The 24,049-nt window shown below is 47.8% G+C and overlaps 1 protein-coding gene across 5 annotated transcripts in view; it reads right to left on the bottom strand.

Moving 5' to 3' along the window:
- Positions 1-24,049, bottom strand: part of TNS3 (tensin 3) — a 1,168,488-nt gene that overhangs the window by 433,422 nt on the left and 711,017 nt on the right. For all 5 annotated transcript variants that reach the window (XM_069613336.1, XM_069613334.1, XM_069613335.1 and 2 more), the window contains one exon: positions 4,480-4,602. In XM_069613336.1, coding sequence (XP_069469437.1) covers positions 4,480-4,602 — 123 coding nt within the window. The remainder of the gene's footprint in view (positions 1-4,479; positions 4,603-24,049) is intronic.

Here is a 24,049-nt window from a genome sequence, read left to right as displayed (position 1 = left end):
CCTTCTGCGTGCTCAAGGCAAGCCCAGGCGCCCCGGCTATTCCCGGTATGAGGAGACCGAGGCTGCGCACTGACAGCCTGGAGACGGCGCCTCTCATGTCGGCAATCTGTCAGGCGTCCAGGCTGAAGGCAAGGCCAGCTCTCTCTCTCGCTCTCTCTCTGCCTGGGCATCAAGCTGGGGAAACGGATCGCACGGGGCATTTCAAGTGCGTTTCCAGCCAACTAGTACACATTATTACAGGCGATTACCGGAAGTACAGTAGAACAAGACTACAATTAAATGCAGCCAGTGTATGTTCATCATATGGGGACAAGGAACGCAAAGAAAAGAGTATATGGGGGACAGAATAGATCAACGCTAGAAAAACAGAAATTTAACAGCATAAAAAAGAAGGATAAAAGGTCAAAGAAGCAAAGATTCTGCTGAGACACAAAAAGGAGGGAAAGAAAAAAAAAAGAGCAGCCAGGAACCCGAAGAGCAATAAAGCCTAAGAGAAAGTATGAAAGAAGCGATTTAAATGGAGAATGAAGAACTAAACCAAAAAACGATAATCAAAACGCCAAACTCTCCAAGAGCGAATGCAGAGTTACCTCCAAAAGGGATAGATGAAGGCGCACAGGAGAACAGAATGAGAATGGGCAAGCATGAGAGAGGTAGCAAGGGACGGGAATGCATGAGAGAAAGGGACGCGAGGGGGTCAGAGAAAAGAAGAAAAGTGCGAGAAAGGGAGATGTAGCCTATACACATGTCAGCCTTTACAACAAAAACAGCACTGGCAGCCCAGCACGGGGAATGTGTTTGGAAAAGCAAAGGGATTTCAGGATAGAGAGCGAATGGCGCAAAGGGATAAATGAGAGAAAAAAAAGAGCCAATTACCACCATACTCGAAACGGGGAATGAACCCCTCCTGGAATACACACTGTGTGAAGGATTAGCTCAGGGGTGCACAACTGATTTTGACAGAGGGCCAAAAGTACCTTACATGATGGCTGTAGTGGGCCGAAAAATAAATGTGGGTGGGGCGGTAGGTGTGGCGTGGCAGGAGGCTTTTTCAACCCCCAATTTTTATTAAACACATGGAAAAAGAATATGTTTTTGAGGTGTAACGATTTTTATTTGTATTTCAAACTTACATTTTGTACTACACATTTTCCATTGTTATCATTTATTTCTATTTAGTTATTGCATATTGTCTATTTAATTAAATTATATATATATATTTTATTGACCCTTGATTGGACAGTCCGTTATTTTGGATTGCTATACTTTGCTGTTTGGGTTGCCCAAAAGGAGTAAGGACTTTGTTGAGTCAGGTTTCCACAAAAAGCAAAGGATGTACATCTCCAAACTGTGCCTATTTTAGCTTTATTATTGGGTTCACTCTTGGGGTGCGACACTATGCCCCATGGCCCCCACCCCCAACCCACCACTATGCCCGATGGCCCCTACCCCCAACCAAACACTATGCGCCATGGCCCCCACTCCTCAACCAAACACTATGCCCCATGGCCCCCACTCCTCAACCAAACACTATGCCCCATGGCCCCCACTCCTCAACCAAACACGATCCGCCATGGCCCCCCACCCCTCAACCAAACACTATGCCCCATGGCCCCTACCCCCAACCAAACACTATGCCCCATGGCCCCTACCCCTCAACCAAGCACTATGCCCCATGGCTCCCACCCCCCAACCAAACACTATGCCACATGGCCCCCAACCAAACACTATGCATCATGCCACCAAGCATGCACCATGCATACATACCCATAGAGACCCCAAACCCCCACTCCCACCCCTGCATACAGACTAACAAGCATACACCATGCACCCATACAGACCCGAAACCCCACCACCAACTCAGCATAGAAACTCACAAGCATACACCTTGCACCCATACAAACCTGAGCCCCCCCAATTCAGCATACAAACTCACAAGCATACACCAATACACCATGCACCCATACAGACCCCAACCCCCACCCCACATCTCAACGTACACAGCACTTCACAAAAACACACACTCAGGCAGACCAGACAACCCCCCCCCCTCACAGCTCAACATACACACACAAACATACAGCAGGACAGACCCGACACACAAACACAAACAAGCAAACAGCGCACCCCCTCCATACTTACCGGACGTGCTGGAAGGCAGGCTAGCTGTAACGCTAGCGAGGTCTCAAGCACTATGGCTGGCATGGGCGTGCCAAGGCTGAAATGCCTTTCGGCATCAAGCCTTACTGGCCACGCCAACCGTAGTGCTGGCCCTCCATTGGTGCAGCACACGCACTACGTGACTCATAGGAGCCACGTGGTGCGTGTGCCCTGAGCCAATGAGGGCCAGTGTTTTGTCCAGCCCGGAAGAGTAACAAAGACTTTCCTAATGGAGGGAGGCCGATGCCTCTTGCGGGCCGCCCTCCATTAGGAAAGTCTTTGTTCCTCGAAGGCCGGGCAAAACTGCATGGCGGGCCGCAACTGGCCCGCGGGCCGTAAACTGTGCCCACGTGGATTAGCTGAACAGAACGACAAATATCCAGTACAAGACAAAGCGCTCACGTGTATGCAACAGAGTTCATAAGAGCTAGCAAACTAAAGATGGGAATAGCACAGGCCCGTCCACTGGTGTATCCAGTTGAGAGGTTCGAATCCCGGATCCGCGCTTATAAACCGAACTGCGGTACGGTATTAGGCGCATTATACATTTTTTTTTTTTTGTTTAAATAAATAAATGATTTCAGAAGCCCATCTATGAACTTCATATGCAGCAAATTCGCTCCCTCTTTCCTTCCAGTGCTCTGCCTTTTTGGTGAAGCATGTTATGTTATTTTGCATTTGTATTGCGCCCCCTGTCAGGGGATATGGCGTCAAAGCGCTTTGCCTTTCAGCAGTGCGGTAAGAAATTGCGTGAAGTACGCAAACAAATATATAACTGTATGTAAGCATTTATATATTTGTATGCATACCTTACTGTGGTGTGTGTGTAATTTTCAAGCCATCTTTTATAACAGAAATATCTCTATGTTCATAAAAGAGGACTTGAAAAATACGCAAACCATAGTAAGGTACGCACACAAATATATAAATGGTGTGCATACCTTACTATGGTTTGTGTACTTATCTCTATGTTCATAAAAGATGGCTTGATATTTCTGTTTATAAAAGATGGCTTGAAAAGTACACAATTCAAGCCATCTTTTGTAAAGCTTTGCCGAAGGACAAAGACTCAGGCGTCTTTTCCGACAAAGCTTTATAAAAGAGGGCTTGGATTTTGTACTTTCCAAGACATCTTTATAAACATAGAAATATGTAAAGATGCCTTGAAAAGTACACAATTGACCCTCAGCGAACCTTGGGGCTAGATCATGGAGCCCCAGGTTTTCTGAGGGTCAAAGACGCCTTGTTAAACTGGGGAGGGGGTGGGAAACAAAGGGATCTTAACTTCCTCTCGTGACCCCAAGGGGTCACGCGAGGAAGTTGCAGTGACTGAGAAGTGCCAGCCAGCCACAGCTTTGCTGAATTTGAGCGACGCTGTGGCTGGCTGGCACTTCTGTCAGTCAGCTTGCCTGGCTTGAAAATGGCAGACGCATCTCCCGTCGCTGACCTGTTCCACAGCTCCCCTCAAGTCCATGCTGCACCACACTACAAACATCGAGGCGGCGTGGGAAGGATCAAAGGAGGGTGATCCACGAGGGCATGACCAAAAGTGATGGGGAGTTTCGAGAAGTCCTACCCTCCTCGATTTCAGTTTGCTTTTGTGACAAGTGGGCACGAGCAAGTCACAAGTTATCAGCTTTCCACAAAAGCAAACCAGGATATAAAAAACAATCTATGCACACCACAGAGAGCCCCGGGGAGTGACTAGCAGTCACCTCCACACTTCAGGGCATCCAGGGGAGGTTATGGTCCTGAGCCCTCGCGAGTCCCTTGCGTTACTTGGACCTACCCTAAAGCCTGGGCTGGCGGGCCGCTACCAGTCCTATATAGTTCTAAAGGCAGGTGTGATCACAGAGTAGCATGGTTAAGTGCAAAGGCAATAACAGATACATTAGTATAGAGCAATGGCTTCTCTTTATACCCCATTGACACTACATTTTATGCAGAGCACTTAAGAAATAACAAAAGGTCAGGGTGTAAATGAAGGATAAGAAAAGGCCAGGAAAATGCAGAGGTGTATAGGGGGAAAAAATACATGAAAAGCAATGAAAGAAAAACAAACAGAAAAAGCGTGCAACTAAAACTTTAATGGTATAATCACAATAATACAAATGTCCATATTCATTCACTTGCAGGAACCTGCAAACCCTACAGTTCACGTGGCTTGTTCGCACAGATTCCTTTCATCAAGTACTTGCCCCAAAAGCATGCATTTGGAGGCCAGAAAACGTGCTGTTTTTGGCCTGGGATTTTCAGAGACACCAGTCCACCTTCATGCAAATGAAACCCGCCCATAACGTCAAGGGGCGCCTTACTTACGCGGCAGTGGAAGACCACCACGTGCAGCGGGTCGCTGTTCAGCCAGGACTCCATGGCCTTGCAGACGGTGCACATCTTATCGAGCGGCGGCGCGTGCAGGTCCGGCCAGCCCACATCCATGACCTGCAACACAGCAAAGCCACTTGCTTTTTATTGACACTCAAACCCAATCGCATGAAACGCAGCACATATGTTTCAATTTGCTCAGCAACCATGCATGATGCAAGAAAACAGTGGAATGCTGGCCAACTTTCCCCTTCCATGATATTGGCCAACTGCTCTTACTGTAAGTGAAAAAAACTCTGCTTGAAAATCTAAAGAGGTTTCTTGATTTAGGCTGTTTTTTTTTAGCTATCTCGGCCATCTCGTGCTGCCTGTACATGCCGAGCAAAGTATGCGCACAGCATTCCCAGCGGCTGTTTAATCAGCAGTTACAGGCAGAACCATGCACTTATCGGCCGCCTTTCCATGGATGTGTTACCAAAGAACGCGTGGGTCTGTTTGTTAGTCATTTTGATCGTTTTTATTAAACTTAAATCAAACCTCCGTTCCTAACTAAGCCGTTTTTATATGTGTTCATTCATCAAAGGTGATAAGATCATTAGTCAAGAAGTATGGCCGCGGACGTCCCTGGCCCCCACCTCTGCGGCGATATAGGGTCAGAGGGCCCCTGCCTGTGGACTTCCGCTGTAAGGCAGATAAGTAACTCCGCCCGCAGATGAAAACAGCCTGTTTTCAAAATATTTTCCCTAAATACGGGGGAGGGGGGAGTGGAGGGGAGAACCCATCTGAGGCCCTTGCTGCACTGCCGCCAAAGGATTTTCTTTTTTTACAAAAAAATAAAAAAAGATTGTAACAGGAAAAAATGCCAAAAGCTCAGACGCGGGTTGGTTACCACAGACTTCTTTTATTTTAGCAATTGCATCCTGTTTAATATATTGTAGTCTGGGGGCATTTCAGGGCCCCTACGTGCATACTTTGGGCAAGCTAAACACTGAAGCCAGACAATTCCAGTAGTTCCGAAGATTATATGTCAAGACGGAGGGCGAGCATTATGCTTCATCTTCTCATTTGCTCTCCATCTCCAGCAGTTTCAACAAAATCAATAAAACAAACATTTTTTTTTTCAAAACTTCCTTTAAAACTTCATTTCCCATCAACCCTAGGTCCCTGTTCCCAGTGTCCTGGTCATGTGACCTAGTCCTTCCTCTTCCTGTAACCTCCTCTTCTTTTCCTGCTCTCCAGAGAGAAGTACCCTTTTCATCTAGCTGCGTAATTCCACAGCATTTGTATAAGGGTAGTAGACGAAGTGACTGTATATATATTAAAAATTTATATTAGCATATAGCATGCAAGCGCAGGGACCGCGCAGCATAAAATTCCAAAGTTGGGAATTAGGTTTAATTTGATTTTAGTGTGGCGGCCCCGTGCTGCATTTCCAGCACATTAGGGGTTCACCAGAACGTTGATATCCCTCATCATGAAGGAACGAATCCGGAGGAGTCTATAAAGATCTCCTCTCCTCACGGCACGGACCGCGAGCGAGGAATTGGCCCCCACACCCCACCGTGAGCCTTTCAGCGCCGCAACCGCTCCCTGGAGCGAGAGCATAGCGGCGGCCCCCACCCTTGGGGGGGGCGGAGTGGGAGCTCGAACAGAGCCCTGCTCGCTGCCCCCACCCTCGCAGGGGAGGAGCCTAATGCCGAGAGATCGGCATTAGGATTGGAAGAGCGCGCGGCCCCTCCGTTGGGAAGGAGGGGCCAAAACGCTCAGTAACGTTTCGCGGGCATTGCACCCCGGTCTCCTGTCAGTGACAATCGTATTAGTTGCCTCGAGAGACACGGAGACTATAAAGGTCTCAATTACAGCATATATTACAGAGTTACTGCTCAGACAGAGCATGTTATCATTACAGTGCCCAGCACTGACTATTACAGAAGCTGCCTAGCAGCACAGGTGCAGCCTCAAGTGGAGAGTGATTAGTGGACGTGCCAAGACACCTACACAGGTATTACAAGGCACCAGCCAGCACGAATCATGGCTGAATATGAATGGAGTGAGGAGGAGCAAGAAGCCACATATGCTGAAGACTTGGCTCAAAGCTTCAAGGATGTGCTAGGCAAATCACTCGTAGAGGCAGTGGCTCTTGGGGTCAGACCCCTGCAGGAACGCCTGCATACAATTGAATCCTTCCTTAGTCAAAGAGATAGAAGCACCACACCACGAGCAAGCACGTCCACAAGGGCCGCGCCAGAGGGCCCTCAGGGGTGTAGCAAGGCCTGGAAGAGCACAAACTCTTCTGACCCCCCGGGCCAACACGAAGGGGTAGATCCAAAGGCCCCAGAGGCATCGGACGCTTTCCTTAGGCTAAAAGAAGCCTTCATGTCCAAGTCGGGGTGCCATGCCTCATGACCCCCTACCCAGGGGAAGAAAATATCGGAGACACAGAGGAAGAGATCCCTCAGGAAGAGGAACTCGCTGAATCTCCTACATCCTCGCAGGAGGAAGGTGAGAAGGAAGGAGATGAAGGGAGCTTACCACCTCCAAAAAAGAGACTGAGAAAACGGAACAATATTGAGGAGGAGACCTCCGATATGTTTCAGCCAGAGGAGATCAGAAACCCGAAATCCTCAGAGTGGGTGCCCTCTCCAAGAGTGGCGCGATATATGACACAAAGACTTCGAAAAGCACTTGAGAAGGAGGTGAGGCAAAGGATGAGGGCGGAATGCCCCAGACCGGAACTCCCAGGAAAGGTGGCAGAAGCACCGGAATTAGATCCCAAAATGCTAGCTTTTGTGGCTAAATCAAACAAGGATCCTAGAAAAGGGATCGATCGCTCATGGAGGAGTTGCCAGGAGAAGGTCCTGGATCTAGCTGGCCCACTGGCAAAGATTATGGACCTGGCAGAGCGAGCGAAGGATACATGGGAGGAGATTGACCCAAAGGTGTTGGCAAACTGGGTTCAAAGAGCCATATGTAGAGCCGTATGTCTGTTAGGGAACACAAACTGTGCGATATCCTCAGAGCGCAGAAGAGGATTACTCCTGAAAATAGACCAGAAATTAGGAGACCTATCCTCTTACGAGGCAGGCGAGGCGGCACAGGGCCTGCATTTCGGTGAAACATTCGGAAAGGAGATGGGGAGGTTCGTAGGGACCTACACCTCGCTGGAAAAGGCACAGGCCTCAATAAGAAAGATCTTCCCCGGAAGAGTTTTTGGAGGGACTGGTCGATACAGAGGCCGAGTGGCCGGTCACCATCAAACATCCAGAAGGCCTCAGTCAAACAGAGCGCAATACTGGGAGGATAGGAAACTGGACACCTTCCAACCCAGAGGTCGCTTCCCCAGAGGAAGGCGAGGCAGAGGACAAGGAAGAGGACAGCACGTCCCCACAGGTGAGAGCGTCCACATATCCTTCGGTAGGGGGGAGGACAGCGAAGTGCTGGGAAAACTGGCACGCGCTTTCCAATGACGCTTGGGTGCTACAGTCAGTCAGAGGCCTGCATATACAATTTACCCAGACCCCAACCCAGTGCAATGCTCCCAGACCAATAGTAACAGCGCAAACAGAGAAAGATTTGTTACACGCAGAACTACAGAGTTTAGCGAAGAAGCGAGCTATCGAGCCTTGCAGAGCTCCGAGGTTCATCAGCAATATGTTCCTGGTCCACAGAAAAGAAAAAGTGAGACCAGTCATAAATTTGAGGGACATGAACAAATGGGTAGTCTACAACCATTTCAAAATGGAAGGGACTCACCAGCTGAGAGACACACTCAGGCAATGCAACTGGCTCGCCAGAATAGACCTGAAAGATGCATATCTCACGATCCCAGTAGAAAAAGAATACCGATCCTTCCTGGCGTTCAACTGGGATGGGCAATTCTGGCAATTTGCCACAATGCCGTTCGGACTAGCGTCCGCTCCCTGGGCGTTTACGAAACTGATGAAGCCAGTAGCAGCAGGGATCAGGGAGAAAGGAATACGGATCATCATCTACCTGGACGATATCCTGATAATGGCAAGCAGCGAAGACGTTCTTCGCTACCAGACCAGCTGGGTGGCGAACCTCCTAACCTCTCTGGGATTCCTTGTGAATCGAGAGAAGTCAGAGATGGTGCCAGCAAGGAGGATAGAGTTCCTGGGCTTTATTATAGATACCAGGACAGCGACCCTGGAGCTGCCGAACAGGAAGATCAGAGACATAAAAAGAGAGATAAGGAACTGTCTCGGCAGCCCAGCTACATCACTGCAAACGATAGCGCGGATTGTGGGCCTGTTAGCGGCATCCATCCAAGCGATATTTCCGGGACCCCTGCATTATCGGGCACTACAGAGGCTGAAGATAAGACACCTTCAGCAAGGTCTCAACTACCACCAGCTAGTGCCGCTAGACCGAGAGTCCAGAACAGAGCTAGAGTGGTGGCTCCAGAACATGGAGGCATGGAACGGCAGAGCCATTTTTGGCGATCGCCCGGACATAGTCATGGAATCAGATGCCAGCAAGGCAGGCTGGGGAGCCCGATGTGGAGAGATCCAGACAGGGGGCAGATGGAGCTCGGAGGAGCTCAAACTGCACATAAACTGTCTGGAACTATTAGCCGGCTCTTTTGCAATCAGAGCCTTCACGAAAGACAAAATGAATTTGTGTATCCTTCTGAAGATGGACAACCTCTCAGCAGTCAGATACATAAATCACTTAGGTGGAACGAAATCCAGATTGTTAGCGGAAATAGCCAAGGACTTGGCACTACTGTCTGGAGTCAGGGACTGCGGTAATCGCAGAATATCTACCAGGCGCCCAGAATGTAGTGGCGGACTGGAACTCCAGACATCTAACAGACTCCAGCGACTGGAGACTGGACAGAGCAGTCTTCCAACAGATGGAAGAGCTCTGGGGACCGATTGACACAGATCTGTTCGCGTCCAGACTGAACGCACAGAAGAGTAGATTTTTCAGCTGGAGGTTAGACCCAGCAGCAGCAGGAACAGATGCCTTTCTACAAGATTGGAGGGAAGAGATACTATATGCGTTTCCTCCATTCATAATAAGCAGAGCTTTAACGAAAGTTCGCAGGGAGACAGCGAATCTGATAATTGTAGTCCCGATATGGAAGTCGCAAGTATGGTTTCCAGCGCTGATGGAACTGATAGCAGACTATCCAAGAAAATTGCCGCAAAGAGAAGACCTTCTCACGGACCCAGTTGGGTTGTATCACCCTCTGAGAGCAAAGGGGACGCTGCCGCTAATGGCGTGCAGGATAGCAGGAGACGTTGGAATCTCCCAGGAATTTTGGCACAAGCTGCGAGCCTCATCGCAGAGTCATGGGCTCCGTCGACTAGAAGGAGCTACGACGCAGCATGGAACAGATGGTCAAGGTGGTGCAAAGGGAGAGGTTTTCATCCCGTTTCTGCCCCTTTAGTAGAGATTCTGAATTTTCTAGCAGAACTCTTGCAGGATGGCAAAGCCTATAGAACGATTGGAGTATATAGATCCGCAATATCAGCAGGCCATACTCCTATAGATGGTGCCCCAGTAGGGGAGAATGTAGCAGTGATTATACTTCTGAAAGGGATTAGATTTAGAAAACCACCGCAACCCAGATACAAGTCTCTATGGGACGTGACAATAGTACTACAACTCTTAGCAGATTGGCCCAGTAATAGATATTTATCGCTAGGCAGACTGTCAGGAAAGTTAGCAATGCTTCTGTGCATGATTTCCTGCAGAAGAGAGGCAGATGTCAGAGCACTTGAAATAGACAGAATGGTATACGGTCCAGACAGAGTGACTTTCCATCTGGCCAGGAGGACGAAGACAGACTCCTCATCAATAACATACCCGTATATGCAAGATCACCCAAAATGGTGCGTGGCCGCATGTATAAAAGAGTATGTGAATAAGACAGCTGATCTGAGACCAATGGGGACGACGCAATTGCTGATGGCGCGCAGGAAGCCGCATAAGGGCGTAGCGACAGCCACCATAGCGAGATGGGTTAGAGAAGTTATGGCGCTAGCAGGAATAGACATGGTAAAGTTTGGAGCACACTCAGTGCGAGGAGCAGGGGCGTCCAAAGCACTCAGGCAGGGTGCAACGTTGCAAGATATCTTGAAAGCAGCTGATTGGGCAAGTGATAATACGTTCAGGACGTTTTACTTTAGACCTATTAACACACTAGCAGAAGCTATGGTAAGAAGCTTTGAACAAGCATAATGCTCGCCTCCGTCTTGACATAGAATGAAGATTCCCCCTGCTAATAGCGCAGGGAGCTCTTGATTCTATTAAAGACAAGGACGTGAGCATTAATTTCCCGTCCTAGATACAAGGGAGAGACAAAGGATGACAAAGTAATGTACTGTGATATGTATCGGAATGAATAACGAGATTTTCCTCTCAGAATAGGGTGTGTATCCGCCGCCCTAACATGTATTGTTGTTTCCATCTTAGGAGACGATCAGAAGAACAGCTGAAGACGTTCAAGAAAAGAACGGAACAAGTTGATCAGTATCGCAAGTTAGAAGGCGAGGGATCGTTTCTGCAGAGGTCTAAGTTCAGAGACTTTCCGGAACAAGTTTACAGTTCAGTAATGGTTCAGATTGCAGTTGAAAAGCAGTCAAAGAAGAGGAGGTTACAGGAAGAGGAAGGACTAGGTCACATGACCAGGACACTGGGAACAGGGACCAAGGGTTGATGGGAAATGAAGTTTTAAAGGAAGTTTTGAAAAAAAAAAATGTGTTCGTTTTATTGATTTTGTTGAAACTGCTGGAGATGGAGAGAAAATAAATGAGAAGATGAAGCATAATGCTCGCCTCCTTGTCTTTAATAGAATCAAGAGCTCCCTGCGCTATTAGCAGGGGAATCTTCATTCTACAGCTCGGTACTTGAGGGGGAAATGACTCTTTACCATTAACATAACTGTGCCGGTCAGTCAGCATCCCCCCTTCACCCCCTTCGCCCCAATGTTGCAGAATTTATCCTCCCACTCATCCAGCCGCTGATCCGCATTGTTACGCAAACAGTGCGGCCAGGTTTACTTTGGAGTTCAACTGCTATAATCATTGCTCTGGCTAGCCAGCATCACAGCAGTAAACTACTTTATTTGCCCTCAATGTTCTAATTGGAGATCGACTAAGTAATAGACTTCTTAAATACAGGCGACGTGGATGGTTCACTTCATGTGAGTGTTGCTTATACATGTGTTCAATCAGTTCCTAATCTCGCTCTGAAATATTTCCAAAATGTGCCCACACGATCAAGTCCAGGAGGACTGCAGACGTGAAAGTACACCGTTTTCTCCACATCAATTCTGGGGTTTCAAATGTTACTATGGAGGCTGTGGTAATCCCCTTTGCCGGTGCTCGGATGCAGCACATCTCAGAGCGTGTGGCCAGCTGAATAGGTCTCTCCATGCCTGAATGCAGGCAGCCATGTTTGTAAGGATCAACACACTACTTTGTGGCCCAGTAGATCTCCATGCAGATGGTGAGAGGCGATTCTTTTTGCAGAGGAAAATGCTACTAACACGCTGCACACGGTCTGATGCGCTGATCTCGAGCTCCCTTGCTCCCCCTTTCTCTCACACGGCATCTCTTGCTCTCTCACTCTCTCTCATCGTTCATCTCTTTCTATGTGGGTGAGACACGTTGTCAGATGCGCTTTTGCTAAAGCCACGTGATCCTTTACTAACAACTCCATGACCAGAGGGGAAAATATATATTGGGGAGGTGTCCTGAGGAGTTGGGAGGGGGGTGAGGGGGATGCGGGGAGTGTTTGTTTTGAAAAAGCAACTGCTAGAAAAACAAAACGGATGTCATTTAATTGAATTGACATTGTAGACTGTTTACACTGTTCATTTTGAATGACCGTTTACAATACATATTTTAGTTGAATAAGATTACGCAAGCCTAGAATAAGCATGGGATTATTTTCGGAGAGATGGTTATCTTTCCAAGATCACAGTCTGATACTCTCCTATTGTAGTCTTCAGAAAGGAAAAGGGAAAAAAAGAGCAGAGAGGAGGAGTCCAGCCAGCTTTACATAACATCAAAGAGCATTTTGGGTGCAAGTTGCCTTATTTTGCACCAGCATGCTTTTACTTTCATTTTAATCTCGAGTCCTCGTGATTTTAGCTAATTGTACTGTGTTTTAGGAAACTAGGAATTTTGTTTTAAATGTTGGCTTCTGTACTTTGCTCCCGAATTTAATATTTCTCTCCTGTTTGGCGCATTGCGAGCAGGGTTTTACTTTTAAACCTCTGTTGGCTTTGATTGTCTGAAGAACTACAGTTCCCAATCTCCCCTGCAGTTCTTTTGCCTTTTTTTTCTTGCCGGCAGGAGTGTCAGTGCCTGGCGCGACTGCAAGAAGCCGTTTAGTGCCTGTTGGCGACGCGTTGGGGCGCTGGAAGCTTTTCCGTGGATGCGCGTGCTTCCTTGGTGCTTCCTTTCTCCAACACCTCCTGGTTTCCTTTTCACTTAATATTGTGAGTTCGTTCTTTTCGTGGTGGACTGTCTCCCTATTGTTGTGTTTGATAGTCCTTGTTAATAGTTGTGCTCTGTACTGGACCGTTTCATTGGACTTTGTGTACCCAATATCAGTATTTTTAGACTTTGCTATTGCGCCACTTGGATTTCAATTCAGTATACCGAGTCCTGCGGCACATTCTCCAAACTGTTGGCCATGGGTCCTCCTAATGCTCTTAATTTAGTTCTGGCTGCCCAGAAGGCTAGGCGGCTTAGGATAATTACCATTTAGACAATAAATAGGATACCTTGCCAAGCAGGACCGTAGCGCCTCCCAGCCTACTACTACCATCATGAAAAAAACCTCTTTGTTTTACTATGTACCCAAATTTCAATGACTCTAGCTATGATTCGACATGGCCTACTTACCAATGCCTTTAGACCCCAGCAGGTCTTCTTATGACACCAATACAGTGACTTCACTTCTCTCCAAGACTACAGCTGTCCCGCCCGGTACACTCAGCCTGGGTACTAGAGAGGACCCCATCTATGACTCAATTGGCGATATTGCTTTAACACAGTCTTCCCAGGCTGCTTCTGCCGACACCTGTTTAGGTTCAACGTATGAAGCACGCCTTACTCTTAATTGTCCCCCTTCATTACCTGGCATCTCCTTGAAGGTTGTGGACCCATTTTTAATAAAACCTTTAAAATGTGCACTATTGAACACTGGTCCTTGACGGCTATAACCTTGACTCAGATTTAGACATCCTTTGCCTTACAGAGAAACGGATAACTGAGACAAGCGGCCTCGTGATCTCTATTGCTTTCCCAAAGGGGTGTTCTACTACCTGTCAAAATCGCTCACAGGGGCATGGGCGTAGGGTGGTGATTAATGTCAAAAAACATCTGAAAGTCTTCTAGTAACCATTCGAACTGCGAAATCCTACATCTTAAAATGAACGCTAACCCACAGAATTGTGTCAATCTGATTGTTGTCCATCGGCCCCCTGTTGATATGCTGGATTTTAATGAGAAATTGTTACATCTCCTTAGAGGGCTAAGCGGCCCCAATTGTCTCGTCTGTGATTTTAATCGTTGACTTTATAACAGCAAGGACAAAGAAGCTGCTACTCTTGTAGCCGGTCAGAATGACCTTGATTACACTGTTAATAACCACTCAACTTCAATAAAATGCAATATACTTGACTGGGTTGGGACTACATAACCTTTGGTCAATATAACTAGAACTTTTCCATGCATTTGGTCAGACCATTACATAATTGACTTTCTTTTTCAGTGTCCGGGTCTCCAGTCGAATGTCAAGAACCCATCTAAAAAGATCTCTAGTCACAGCTAAAGCAAAATACATGCTCTTGATCTTCAGGAATGTATGGATAATGTTATGGCCTCTACACAAAACTCTTGACTGCCCTGAAGTTCTTGCTAATGTATTTAATGCCACCCTTCGCTGTTATACCTATAAGGACAAAAACCATCAAGGCCCACGTAAGCCACCACAAATGGTATTCAACAGATGAAAAGGCAGAAAAGAAAAGCGGAGTCCATTTGGCTCAGGCAACAGTCTGAAATAGATAAAAACAAATGGAAAGACTTGGATAAAGTCTACAAATCCTATATTCGTGACGCAAAAAAAAGATTTCCTTAATCAGCAAATTTCGAAGCCAATAACTCAAAAAAGCTGTTTGAAATTCTTAAGTCTCCGGATAAGCCAGAAGCATTATATACAGACCTTACTCCTACCAACCAAGATTGTACTAAGGTCCAATTGGTTTTGGAAACTAAGATTGAAACAGCACAGGTATGGATTTAGAATCTGTCCAAAGAGCCCCCTGTAGTACTTTTTTGGTCCTCAGCTAGTGGCAGAAGAGTACCCTTGTTTCTCTTTCTCCACTATTACATTCCCCCGAGATGATCAAAACATTAGCCAATATACAGCCTTCTCCGTGTCCAGAAAACATCATTCCACCAAAATGAGTACTTGCAAACAAATACATCTTTGCTCCTTTCTTTGTCCGTTTTGTTAATTCCTCTTTTCTTGGAAATTGTGCTCTACTTCCATGAAGGTGATCATGGACACCCCTCTTGTGAAAAAACCTCGCTTAGATATTACGGACCCTACTAACCTAAAACCAATTACGAATTGTAATTTCTTATTAAAAATCATGGACAAAATTGCGACCACCCAATATCAAGCTTTTATTGAAAATATGGGGATTTTTTCATCATAGTCAATCTGGTTTTAGACCACTTCACAGCACTGAAACAGCCCTCATTGATTTACAATCTTACATGCTTGACATTTCTGACAGAGGCAAAGCGGGCCTATTAGTCCTTTTGGACCTATCGGCTGCTTGCGACCTTCTGGATCATGATTGACTAATCTCCACTCTTAGCAATGTTGGCCGGTGCTGCGAAGACTCCCTCACCTGGTTCCAATCTTTTTTATCCCACCGAGTCTCAAGAGTATGCTGGGGTTGATGCTACGTTGCTTCTTTCTCCCATTACCTGTGGTGTTCCATAGAGGGCATGTCTTTCCCCACTTCTTTTTAATCTTTATGTTAGACCCCTCTGTGAAATCCTGAAATAATATTTTTTTCTTTATCACAAACTATGCTGACGACACCCAGCTAGTTTTGGAATTATCTGGCACTTACGAGCTAGACGCTGCTTATCTCAGACAGATTTATGCGCAAATAGAGTCATAGATGAATCTTCACTGGATGTGCCTTAATGGCAATAAGACTGAACTATTGATCTTTGTCCTCGCCACACCAGAGGCAAGTTGATTACCATTCATTTGTGATCCACGCAGACACATGAGTAAATCATATCTCCAGATCCTGCTCATATCATCCTCTACTCAGGAACATCTGTCCCTTTCTTTCAGAGACCAATTGTGCAGCCGTTGCTCGTGCCACGAGTCTTTCACGTTTGGATTACTGTAATGCACTGTTATTAGGCACCAGCAAGAAAAATACAGCCAAACTTCAATCTCCCAGAATGTTGCTGTTTGAATTGTCAAAGGCAAATCGATTAGAGAACATAGCTCGAGAAGTCGGAAGTCCCTCCACTGGATACCTGTTTGTGCGCGTATACAAATTAAATCAGTAGTGCTTGTGCACGGATGTCTCTATGAACTTGCTCCTGTATACCTTAAGAACTTGGTGACCCCTTACCCTCCGGCAAGAGCTCTTCCCTCTTTGAACCAGGCACTGTTGATTAAACCCTCTTACAAACGTTTAAGCGGCTTAGGGATGGCTTTCCCAGTAACTTCGGCCCGACTTTGGAATTCTCCGCCGCTGTCTGTAAGACTCAAAAGTAACCTGGTTATTTTTTTTCGACAGCTGAAAACCTACTTGTTTGATTAGGGTTATTTTCTGCTTCCTATTGGTGTGCGTTCCTCTCGCACCGGTCCTCTCCGTTTTTGTTTGTCGTATTGTGTGATCGTTTCCTGTCCTGTGCCCAATGCCTGGAGGCATTCGACGCATTACAAATAAACAGAAATTAAAAAATGTAAAAATAAGAATGACTGCAGATTGTTTTACCGGCAACCACCCTAACAATAAAATGCATGCAACATTGAACCATATACATTGATTCAGGCATCCTAAGTATTATAAAAAGCCTGCTACATCAGTCATGATAATGGTGTCCACGGGCTCATAGCTGATGTCTCCTTTCCGTGTGCAGGATTTTAGCCAGATCTCAGGGTAAGGCTGGCTACGCACATGCTCAGTTCCCAATGCACAGACAACCTTCGAGAATTAGATTTATACAATGGCGATGAAAACTTTCAATAAGTCTCACAGAATGATTGTGCAACAAGAAAGCAGTTCAAAATGGCCCCGGTGTGAACAGCATAAATTGGGCTGGAAGTCACCTTAGACAGGGTTTTTCTTAACCGTTTGTTTTTACATGAAACCTTTGTGTATTTAGCGTGAGCCCTACAGATTGCAAAAGCCGTGTGCTGGCTAGGTTCCTTCTTTGAGATATCACAAGACACCGCAACTCTTGCCTGTCACTGTTGGGCGATGAAATGGGAACTTTTGGCATAAATGGACCGCCCACTTGCAGTGGCGGATAGGTTCACCTCCCTGTCATACTATTATAGAAATAAAAAAAAGAATGCCATGTGCTCAGTCAGTCTTTGTATAACGCTGTGTCATATACTTAGAAGAAAAATGAAGACTAATTAATTGGGTACCACTTTAAGGTGTGGCTCCATCAGGGCCTATTACTACTCTTGCAGTACATCCATATATGCTACTGTGAAACTCTTTCAACCGAGTGCCAAGACGCCAGTGTTTCCTTACGTAAGTTGTATTCATATAACCCAAGGGTATTCGAGGGGTTAGTGCACCGCTGCCTAGCCCTTGCTGCCGTCTGGAGGCTTTCAGTCCCAACTCAAATCAGCCTCATTATCTACAGAAACCTGCATGGCCTGGGGCCAGAGGTTCTAGGTGCCAGTGTCTCCCTTCTCGATCCCAACAGACGCCTCGATTAGAAACTGTACCCAAAAACCGAAAAGGCCGCCAGGTTCTTCCGGGTCAAGCTGTTCCACTCATCCAATCAACTTCTCCTAGAACCTACTTTACTCAGATTCAGGAAGCGCTGGAGAACTTGGCTCTCACCGAACTAACCTCTCCTAGACTCCTCCCTTTCCTCTCGCACGCTTCAAAGGCTTCCATGACATTTTGCAAGTTACTAGATGGAGAAAGAATAAATGTGTTCCCCACAAACGCAAGTCATTTATTTAACCTTAAAGTGCTAGGGATCACTTGACATGGAATTTACCTGGCTGCTTTTTTTTCTTCTTCTAAATGCTTACAAATTGAAAAGAAGTTCTGGAAGGTTCAAAGAGTTAAGGCTATTGCTTTGCTTTCCAGCAAGCATTTACCTTTGACGTATTCAAATTGAACTACAGTGCTTTAGCCTGTCCGCTCGCATGATTTGAAAAGCCTTAAGCCTGAATAAGGGAATAGTTTCTTACCTGTAACTCCATTTCTCCAGCATTGGTATCTTTCATGGATTCACATGCTTAGAACATTCCCCGTCGTCAGGCTGGGAATCCCCGGTACATTATATATACCCTTTCCCGTAGGAAAGCTTTTTCGACGCTTATGCGTCCTATCCACCTCGTTTTGTATCATGCGTGCCCGCGTCGTCAGGGCGTCATGATATAAATACAGGCCCCGCCCCCGCGCTCCCTCAGATTTCGGCCCCCAAAGTAGTGGGGGAACCGGTTTGCATGTTCAGGGGAGGCAGGTGGGCGCATGTGAATCCATGAAAGATACCAATGCTGGAGAAATGGAGTTACAGGTAAGAAACTATTCCCTTCTCCAGCATTGGATCTTTCATGGATTCACATGCTTAGAACAGATTACACAGCAGTACCACCCCTAAAGAGGAGGCGTGCATGCAAACCCATATACTTTGTTCGCAGAGCCCGTTCCCTATGATCATATATACATCAGTAATAGTTAACACAGGAAAACGAACCACATACAGTCACAAATTCCATAGGATGCAACCCCTCAGCCGGGGCTTACCTTACTGGAATAGGTGTCGAAGCACCGCCTGCCCCACTCGGGTATCTTCGGCATGTTGCTGCGACAGGCAGTAATGGCGGGTAAAGGTGTGTGTAGCCGCCCAGGTAGCCGCCATGCAGATGTCCCCCAGAGGGACTCCGGCCCACAGTGCCGTCGACGATGCCGCTGCTCTAGTTGAGTGAGCTCTTGGCCGTCGCAGAAGAGGTTTCCCTGCCCTAGAATGGCAGTACGAAATGGTAGATGACACCCATCTTGACAGTCCTTGCTTTGAAATGGCTTTTCCTTTAGCACCCAAGCCATAGGCCACGAACAGCTGTCTTGTTTCTCTGAACGGTTGCGTTCGATGGAGATAAAACTTAAGGGCCCTTTTCACATCCAATGTGTGTAGCATGCGCTCCGCTCCCGAGCATGGCTCCGGAAAAAACGTAGGCAACACAATAGAGGAGTGTTTATGGAACACCGACGGAGCTTTAGGTATAAACTGCGGGTTAGTGGCTAGGACTACCTTGTTCTTGAAAAATCGTAAGTATGGCGGGTCTACCATTAGAGCCTGAACTTCTGAAATACGTTGTGCTGAAGTGATGGACACTAGGAAGGCCAATTTCCACGATAGAAACTTTAGAGACGATGATGACATTGGCTCAAAAGGAGGCTTCATAAGAGATGTTAAGACCAGATTGAGGCTCCACTCCGGAGGAAATTTCTTCTCTGGCGGGAAACTCCGAAAGAGGCCTTTAAGGAAGTGTTTAATCAGGCGGTCGCTGAACAAAGGTGCCGAGTGCCGTCGACGAGTAAACCTGGAAATGGCTGCTAGGTGTACTTTTATTGAAGATACCGACAGGCCCTTCTGGGCTAAGAGCAGCAAGTATGGCAGGAGCTGTTCTGGCTTAATCGATTGCGGGGCCAAGCCTGGTTGATCCTCACACCATTGACAGAAACTTTTCCATTTGTACGCGTATGAGGCGTTTGTGGAAGGTGCTCTTGCCGCTTGTAGGATACGCCGACAGTCCTCCGGAATCGTTAGCCGACCAAATTCGGCGAAGTCAGAAGCCAGGCCGTCAACTGGAGGCTGTCCGGGTCGTGATGCCAAACCACACAGTCCTGTCGAGACAGAAGGTCGGGGGTCTTCTTGAATCTCATCGGTTCCGCCGCCGCTAAGTGTAGCAGGTCCGAAAACCACACCTGTCTGGGCCAGTATGGGGCCACCAGAATTACACGACATGGGTACCTGAGGATCCATTGCAATGTCCTCCGGACCAGGGGAAATGGAGGGAATGCGTACATGAAATTGTTCGTCCAAGGGAATGAGAACGCATCCCCCAGAGAGCCCTTCTGAGGCCATCTGCTTGCGTACTGATGGCATTGTTTGTTGTTCTTTGTTGCAAACAGGTCTATGGGCGGGTGTCCCCATTTCTTGAATACTTGTTGTAGTTGCTGGTCGTTCAGTACCCACTCGTGAACTTCGTTCATTTCTCTGCTGAGGGCATCTGCTTCCACATTTCTCATGCCTGGCAGGTGGAACGCTAAGATTTTCATGTTGTGTTGAATGGCCCAATGCCAGATTTTCTGTGCCTCCGTCGATAGGGATCTGGAGCGTGTCCCTCCTTCTCAAGTAGAACATCGTAGTGGTGTTGTCCGTCATGACACGCACCACCGAGTCCCTCAGTTGCGGAAGAAAAGATTTTAGAGCCCATCGCACTGCTCTCAATTCCAGCAGGTTGATATGCAGGGAGGACTCCTGCAAGGACCACCGGCCCTGTACCTGTAACATATCCAGATGAGCTCCCCATCCGCTCAGCGATGCATCCGTCACCACCGTCTTTTGAAACTCTGGTTCCAGAAGAGGCATCCCTTTCGTTAGATGAGTAGACACTCTCCACCAGCCGAGTGCTTGAACTAGTTGTTCGTCGACGACCAGTTTGTCGGACCAGCGACCTCGGCTCTGCGCCCAACGGTCCGCTAGAAATTCCTGGCAAGGCCTCATAAACAGACGGCAGTTGTTTATTAGCGGAATGCAGGACGACATGGTCCCTAGCAGGGACATGTACTTGCGCACTGAGACCTTGGTACCGCCTCTCCATTCCGAAGGCTTGTTTTGAAGTTTCTGAATTCTTTCGCTGGATGGTCTCACCAGGCTTGTATGTGTATGAAACTCCGCTCCTAGGAAGACCAAGGTCCTCGAAGGCTCTACGGAGGACTTGTTGAAGTTGATTGCGAAGCCCAGTTCCTGTAAGAGGGACATAGTGGCTCGTAGACTGTCTCGTGTCTGTTCCTTGGATGAACCTCTGACCAGCCAGTCATCCAGATATGGATAGACATGATGACCGTCCTTCCTTAAATGGGCCGCTATAGGGGCCAAGCACTTGGTGAACGTCCTGGGGGAGGACTTGAGCCCGAAAGGGAGGACCTTGAACTGAAAATGCTTTTTCCCCACGACGAATCTTAAATATCTCCTGTGTCGTGGCCGTATTGGAATGTGAAAATAAGCATCTTGAAGGTCTAGTGATGATAGATAATCCATGGGTTGCACCGATCTGATAACCTCTTGGAGCTTTAGCATTTTGAATTTTAGGCTCTTTAGCCACTTGTTGAGTACCCTGAGGTCGAGAATGGGCCTCCATTTGCCGTTTGGCTTTTTTACAACAAAGAACCTGGAATAAACTCCTTGTCCTTCCTGTGCTACAGGAACTCTCTCTACCGCCCCTTTTTGCAACATAAGCGCCGCCTCTTGTCGTAGGACTAGGAGGTGGGGCTGTGTCGAGAATAAAGGAGGAAGACGCGGAGGCTTGTCTTTGAATTGCAGCGCATGACCCATGCGAATCGTGTCTAGGACCCATCGATCTGTGGTGATGCATTTCCATCGGTCGAAGTGATGAGAAACTCGACCCCCCAGGACGTTCCGAAGGCCGTCATTGGTTGTTGGATTGCTTGGTCTTCGTCGACGACTGACCCGAGCCTCGCCTTCTGGAGGCCTGATAATCCCTGCTTCTACGAGCCGACTGGGACGCTCGTCTGAACCCTTGTGAAGAGTAAGAGGGCCTGTTGAATCCACGGTCCCTTGAGGCTCCAAAGCGGGAGTTTCCAGAAGCACCTCTGAAGGGGCGAAAAGAACGAAAATTTCTACCCGTTTGCAGGGCGCCGAGGGACCTAGCAGTATCCGTGTCCTCTTTCATCCCTTTCAGCGCTTCATCAACCTTTTCGCCAAACAGGTGTTCCCCTTCGCATGGCATGTCAAGGACTTTGTACTGTACTTCAGGACGAAAAGTAGTACATTTGAGCCACGCTTGCCGACGAAGCACTACTCCATGGTTGATTTGTTTGAACCCAGATTCTGCTAGGTCAACTGCGATATTGATAGCGTGGTTCGAGGCCTCTTCGCCATCCCGCACCAGTAACATAGCTGCTTTCCGGTGTTCGTCTGGCAGGTGTTCTAGGATAGGGGCTAATTTGTGCCACATTTCCCGATCATATCGAGACACAATTGCTAAGGAATTGGCTGCTCTTACTGTCGTCGCTCCGACCGAGAGCACCTTCTTTCCGAAGGCGTCCTGTCTCCTAGCCTCACTTTCAGGTGGCGTTGCATTTTTGCTGGACCCTGGCCTTCCTAGCCGCTGCCGCCGACACCACCGAGTCCGACACAGGCTGTGATGTTAGACATTTTGGAGTGGACTCCGGGGCTTTAAACTTTTTCTCGATCCGTCCCTTAATGGCCGGCTCCGAGAACGGATGGCGCATCGTTTTGAGACCTTCTTGCCACACGTGGTCCAGGATTGGGATGGCAAAAACCGATTTTCTCCTTTGACCCATATGGTCAAAAAGGAAACAGTCTTTCTTCTGCTCCTCCGGAATCAAGCCGAATTCGGAACAAGCTTTCCCCATCATTGCATGGAAGGCTCCCACATCATCCGGGGGAGATGGCTGTGACTGGCTCCTCGTAGACTCCAACTCTACATCCGAGTTCCATGTCGGGTCCCTTGAAAGCGACAGGGAGATGTCTGACCCTGAGTCACCCAGTACAGAATCGGACTCCGACAACTCACCCTCCTCCTGAGCTCGAGGACGATCTTTTACTGCCTGGGGAGCCGATGGGTGTTTCGTCGTCGATCGAGCCGTGCAAGTTTGCTCGTCGACGGAAGGTACAGACAGAAGTGACGATGACGTCCCGGGCTGAGGGAACTGCGTATCCAGCCGTTGCAGGAGCTTCTGAAGAGTATTAAGCACATCCAGAGACAAAACCGTCTGTGGGGTCAATAACGTGGACGATATCGGTACCACACCCCCATTTGCACCCGTCGCCGTCGTAGTCGACGTGGAAGGCCGTAAGCCTAAATCCGATGGTTGCATCCGCCGAGCCGGCCGTGTCTGGCTGCAGTAAGACCTCCGGGGGGATCGGGTCATAGACCTCGGGCAGCCAAGCCATGGACTGAGTCTCCGTCGACGGTGGAATCCCCACCGCTGCTGCTTGAACTGTAATAGGCATTGTCAATGACACCGAGGTCGACGAGCAAGTCGTCGTCGTCGTCGAGCCCTTAGACTTCGTCGTCGATTTGGATGCCGACTTCCCGGCTGAGGCTTCCCGACTCATGGAAGACCTGGGACGGTCCCCTGAGGAGGATTTCGACAGCGCTAGCCTCTCCGTCTTAGATGATGATGATGATGAGGAGGACTTTTTATGTGATGAGGAGGAACCATCCCGTTTCCTCTTATGCTTGTCCTCAGAGCGCGTTTCAGCTGGCCGTACCTTCTTCGATGGAGGTTCCGACCTACCCCTGGAGGCCGTGGAGCCAACTTCCGAGGCCGGGTAGGCCCCTGCTCCGTCATTAAGCCAGTCGACCAGCCTTCTTTTTCGGTCCTTAAGGGTTTTTTGTGAGAAACCCTGACAAATTTCACATGTATCCGCCGAGTGGTGCGGGTGGAGACAGTAGATACAGTCCATGTGGCCATCACCTTCATAAACCTTTTTGAGGCCACAGGTTGCACACGGGCGAAATAACGCTTTTCCAGACATAGTATGCCGGAACTTGAACTTCGCCGAAGCGAAAACAGACAAAAAACAACCTAGTTTTCACTAGTAGTAAAACACGAGGATCCCACTACTTTGAAAGACGGTTGAAATCTGAGGGAGCGCGGGGGCGGGGCCTGTATTTATATCATGACGCCCTGACGACGCGGGCACGCATGATACAAAACGAGGTGGATAGGACGCATAAGCGTCGAAAAAGCTTTCCTACGGGAAAGGGTATATATAATGTACCGGGGATTCCCAGCCTGACGACGGGGAATGTTCTAAGCATGTGAATCCATGAAAGATCCAATGCTGGAGAATAAGGATTACATAGAAAGTTCGGCAAAAAAAACTAAAAAAATGATGGCTGTGCAGAGGAATTTTGGGAGCTTTTTAAAATGCTATCTTCTCCTACCATGGGCAATGTTACATTTAAAAAGAAAGTTTGGAGACACTACAAAGCTGGGGCGAAGCAGTTCTAGTCACCCCCTCCGAATATTCAAAGCATTGGCATTCAACCTATAGGGCCC

The sequence above is a fragment of the Ambystoma mexicanum genome, chromosome 5p (genome assembly GCF_040938575.1).
Source record: "Ambystoma mexicanum isolate Mex_15411 chromosome 5p, UKY_AmexF1_1, whole genome shotgun sequence".
In the NCBI taxonomy this organism is placed as follows: Eukaryota; Metazoa; Chordata; class Amphibia; order Caudata; family Ambystomatidae; genus Ambystoma; species Ambystoma mexicanum.
This window is presented reverse-complemented; position numbering and strand designations above follow the sequence as displayed.